The following is a 5,078-nucleotide window of genomic DNA, read 5'->3' as shown; positions in this document are numbered from 1 at the left end:
TGTATAGAAGAATTAATACTAAGACAAATAGGCTTCCAGCTCTTTAAGATTTAAGTCGATCTTGAGGATGAATCTTCACTTTTTTCAGCCTTTGCAAGAGTTATAGGAATGTTTTAATTTTTCAAAAATTAAGGATATGACTTTTTGACATGAGCTTTATGTAGAATAGTCATAACCTTCAAAGCCACGCCATTGGCAAGGGCTACTGTCGCTTCTGCCACTGTTGGAGACTGTATACAAATTTTTTTTATGATTTCTCCATCCTGGTAGTGAGAAGTATGTCGATCAGAGGACCGGGTCCTTTTACAAGGTCCCTAGGTTCGTATTGTTATCAGTTGGAGACTCTGCACCAACCACTTATAATTTTTCCAGCTTGGCAGTGGAGATTATATAACACAATGAACCAGGTCCCCTCATAAGGTCCCTAGGTTTGTCAAATCATCAAAGGTACAAGTAATGTTTTCCACCTTTTTTATGATGAAAAGTTGTATACCAGTGCCTACAAGTTCTTCCATGTTTCCTTCCCCCTGTTGATAAAGACCTGGCAGTTGCATGTACATTTCCCATTTTATCAGGTCCCTTCACAAGGAATCTAGGTTTTTCAAATCATTAAAACTAGAAATAACATTTTACCCCTTCTTTATGGTGACATGCCATACAATTGTGCCTGGATTTCATACCCCTATCGACTAGACACAAGTCGAGTAGGCACACTCCTTAGTTTCCTACCCCATGGACCAGGTACCTTTACAAGGTCCCTGAGTTACACTAGTACCTGCATGTTTTCTGTCCTCCCTGTCACTTTTTCCTTCCTCCCTCTTTGTACTTATTACAAACGTACGCATCATCTGAACACCCCTAATTTACATCTCCTTTTGGCATCATAAAAAAGTAGTGTAGTAAACCAATAAAAGAAGTAGGATTGATAAGTGAGATCATAGTCAAGGACAACACCTGCATAGTTAAAAAGCGAAAAAGAAACAAAATTTAGTCACAACAAAACAAAATTCCATTTCATAAGGATAACAAAATCAACATTCAATACAATTAAAGTAAACTTAAAACTGAAAACCCTGGATACTCTCCACACAAAGAAAAGACACAGGAAGGACTATGAGGTGAGAGGTATATGAGAGAGGGAGTTGGTAACAAGGGTGGGTCTAGAGTTTGTTGCATTGTTACCCTTGCTCATCTTCTCTTGAAGAGTAGCAACCTTTGCTAGAAGAGAAGCTTTTGTAGCTTCTGGACAACGCCAGTACCATGTCCTTTTGTTTGCTCTTTGAGCATATTTGCTTTTAACAGAGCAATTTAAGCCTCCTTGTTGCTCACTAGCACAGTCATCGCTGCCAATTCATGCTTCAATTGGTGCTGCTCATTAATCAACTAAGATACTATACTTAGTGAATTATCTTTCCCTTTAATATACTCACATTCTACCAGAGTGTTTAGAGTGAATGATTGCTTGGCATTACCAATCGTACCAGCTCCCATAGAGATGTTGAAATGGTGAAACACCTTAGTCAGAAAGTAACCATAGCCCATGCCATGTTTTCCCTTTTGTTCAACTACTGCTTTGTACAGGTGTTTCATCATAAGAACTGGAAGATCCAAAGGTCCAAATTTGTAAAGTTACTCCATTATGAACAAACCAGTTGTAGAGGTCACAATCCTTTTCTCAAAATGAGGAAGAATAACTTTGTTGACGAATTTGAGGACCAACTGATATTCCCCTTTCATAAGTTTCTTAATAACTCTAGCATGATGAGCATTATAAATCTTTGAACATTCCTGCACAAATTCTACAGTACTAGTTTTTCATTTAACGGGCCTGATCCCACCCATGGGTACTCCCAGAACTATTCCAAGCAAGTCCTCGTCCAACTTCATACTGTGGTTTCCCAAGCTGGTGCTAATGCGTCCATCCTCAGCAAATTAAGTGTTGTGGTAGAATTCTCAAAGATCTTCCTCATGAGGACATGAGATTGAATCTCAAATAGGTATTTTCAAGATTGAATCTCCACCAACTCATGCAATTTGTCCATCCCTGGATTGTGAATTATGTACATACCAAACACCCTTCGACCAAGATGCTTCCTCGGACGCAGATTATCAATAATTGTCTGTTTGAGTACTTAATGGTCCTCCAGGTTCTAGTTAGGACCAACTCCCTCGTTATATATCTGTTGATTATTCGTAGAGGGTTTTCTCTTCCTCTTCAAATATCTATTGATTATTCACTAAAATTAGGAGTTTTATCAAACGCTGGTTGAGAGCCTTCCAATGTTTCTTCCACCAAATGACCATCTCATTCATGTAAAACTTGTTCTCTCATCAATATCAAACTCCCAATAACCATATTCTCAAAAGCATCTAGAATATTAGATTCATATGTTTTGATTTCTGGAAGATCCTCCTCAAACAAATGATCAGACAACATATCAGACTGACCAAGTTGAGGAGAAGGTGTTGGGTTATTTATGTCAAGCATAGACATGGAATTAAGAGGATTGTCTTGGAAAATGTTAACCGGAGAACTGGTATGTAATTTTGATAGAGAAATTGCTTCAGAAGAGGTGTAAAAAGCCACTGGGTCTATCTCATTTAGAGAATCTAGCATTTTCTTTGAAGAAAAAAGGGAATTGAGAAATTTGTTTGAAAGAAAAACTTAAATGCTAGAGAGAGATAGAGAGATTGAGAGGGATTTCATTTTAGATTTAGAGAGCAAAGTTGAAACGTAATTAGATGAAGTATAGAAAAAACACTATAAAAAGAACTTTAAATGGTGTTCCAAGTCCCTAGATATACACATCGTTTGGATTAAAGGCGATGGGACAACGGTCAGAAGGACTGATGACTGAAAAGTGGTGATGTGGACGGTAACAAATGTAAAAGTGCTAACCTTGGGAGGAACCATGTTCGTAACCGCACATGAAAAACAATTCCTTAATGGTTATGTCCATTCTATGCTCCTGTGATTTCCATGGGTGTATACCTGCATTCAAGTACAAAGATGATCTTACTTAAACAATGCATTACAGGTTCTGTGGATACCTTCCCTCCAGATCTTATCCAAAATAGTAATTAGAGGCTCATTTAAGAGATTAGGTTAGTGTATGTTAATCATCTCTAACTTCTGTCTGTTTCTCTTAAATTTATCCTTGGTGAGATATTTGGTAAAGATGTCTGAAATATGATCTTCAGTCCTGCATTATTTCATGATGATGTTTCACTTCTCAAAATTATCTGTCAAAAAGTGATGCCCGACATTAATGTTCTTAGATCTTTTGTGCTGGAATGTATTCTTTCCTCTATTGATCAGCTTTAGCTATTGAGAGACCCACGGAGTTTTGATTTTTGGTTCCCTAAGAGATGAGAAGGATCAAAGAAATTGTCCCATTTCATAAGTGCTCTTTCTGTCCATGTGATATCCTGCAAAATTGGCATCTGCATATCCCACTTGGAACCGTACACACATTCCAACACTGAATACCATGCCTAGCCTACTTGTTATCAAATACAATAGAGATCCAAGAAGGCCTTTGTAAATTCTTTTATTTACTAAAGGATCAGCCTCATCTTCTCCCTATTATTAAGTTTGTACCCATGGGGTTTCAATATGTTTAGAATCCACCATATGACCCTTTTATAGAAGCTCATTTGTATACTTCCCTTGACAGATAGAGGTGACTCTGGAGGTTTGCTTTATTTGAATGATGAGCAGTTCTTGATCTCTTTTCATCAAAAACAATGTGTTGTCAATTTCCCCTTCTTGAAGTCATTCTTCTAGGTAAAAACTTTGACAACTTTTCATACCATGCTCTAGGTGCCTGCTTCAGCCAATACACAACCTTGTTGAGTTTGAACAAATAATTTGGCAAATTTGCATCGTACAATCAAGGTGGTTGTTTAACATATACTTCTTCCTTCAGATAACCATTTAGAAAGGGACTCTCAACATCCATCTCGAACAATTTGAACCCTTTGAGAGTTGCAGATTCTATGAGGATTCTGATAGCCGTTATTCTAGCAACAGGAGAAAAAGTCTTGTCATAGTGCATACCTTCTCCCTTATTATACCCTTGAACTACCAGTCTGTACTTGTTTCTAGTCATAGCCCGACTTTCATCCAACTTGTTTCTAAACACCCATTTGATCCCAATAATGGTTATGGCAGCAGGTTTTGGAACTAGGTACCACACAATTCTTTGCTCAAATTGATGCAATTCATCTTGCATAGAGATTACCCAATAAACATCCATCCGGGCTTCTTTCACATTTTTATGCTTTATAGTGGAGATGAATGTTGGGAATGCAACTAAATGCCTTGTTTTTTACGTGGATTGTATCCCTGAATTCAGAGGAGAGATGGTATTTTTAAGAGGGTGATATGAACTATGCTTCCATCATGATCTAGAGCCCAGAGATGGTGGTTGATGTTTCTTTTCTTCTTCATCTTTAGAATCATCATTTGTAGCAGGATGATGAGTTTCCTCTTGGATGTCATCATTAGAAAGGATCCCATAGTAGGATGGTCATCTTCTTTCACTTCCTCAATTGGACTAAGATCATCAACATCAGAGTCCAATTCACTTCAGCTCATTCCTACTCGCTTCATGGTTCTATAATTTGAATAGCTCCGGCAATTAATCATCATCATTTATATAAATAGTCTCAGACATTTACTTGAGAAACATAGTCCATGTAAATCTTGGGTAGTCATCCACAACTACCAAGTTGTACTTCTTCCCGCTTCGACTTTGGATCATTACTGGTCCACACAAGTCCATATGTAATAACTCAAGAACCCTTAATTATGTGACCTCCTTCTTTGATTTAAATGAATATCTTCTTTGTTTTTCTTTGACACATGCATCACACACTTCAACGACACTTTATTTCAGCTCTGGCAAACAACGGACCAGGTCCCTAGAAACCAATTTGTTCAATATGAAAGAACTCACATGACCTAGTCTTATGTGCCACAAGTAAGAACTTTCACTTTGAGCACTTAGGCATGTTAGATCGTCTCCCTGAGTTGTTTCTAGTTCTGCCACCTGAATGTTTTTCCTTCTTCTAGC

General features: G+C 37.7%; 1 protein-coding gene across 1 annotated transcript; it reads right to left on the bottom strand.

The window, feature by feature from the left end:
* Positions 1-3,893: 3,893 nt before the first annotated feature.
* Positions 3,894-4,259, bottom strand: LOC138337331 (uncharacterized mitochondrial protein AtMg00820-like). Its single transcript, XM_069287240.1, has one exon. It carries the CDS (start codon positions 4,257-4,259, stop codon positions 3,894-3,896), a length of 366 nt encoding a protein of 121 aa, XP_069143341.1.
* Positions 4,260-5,078: the final 819 nt, after the last annotated feature.

Source organism: Solanum lycopersicum, chromosome 7 (genome assembly GCF_036512215.1).
Source record: "Solanum lycopersicum chromosome 7, SLM_r2.1".
NCBI lineage: Eukaryota > Viridiplantae > Streptophyta > Magnoliopsida > Solanales > Solanaceae > Solanum > Solanum lycopersicum.
Note: the sequence above shows the minus strand (reverse complement) of the source record. Positions and strands in the feature narration are given on the sequence as shown.

Excerpts from the sequence above, each read along its gene's own strand:
- LOC138337331 (XM_069287240.1), bottom strand. The coding sequence starts at position 4,259 with ATGGATGTTTATTGGGTAATCTCTATGCAAGATGAATTGCATCAATTT.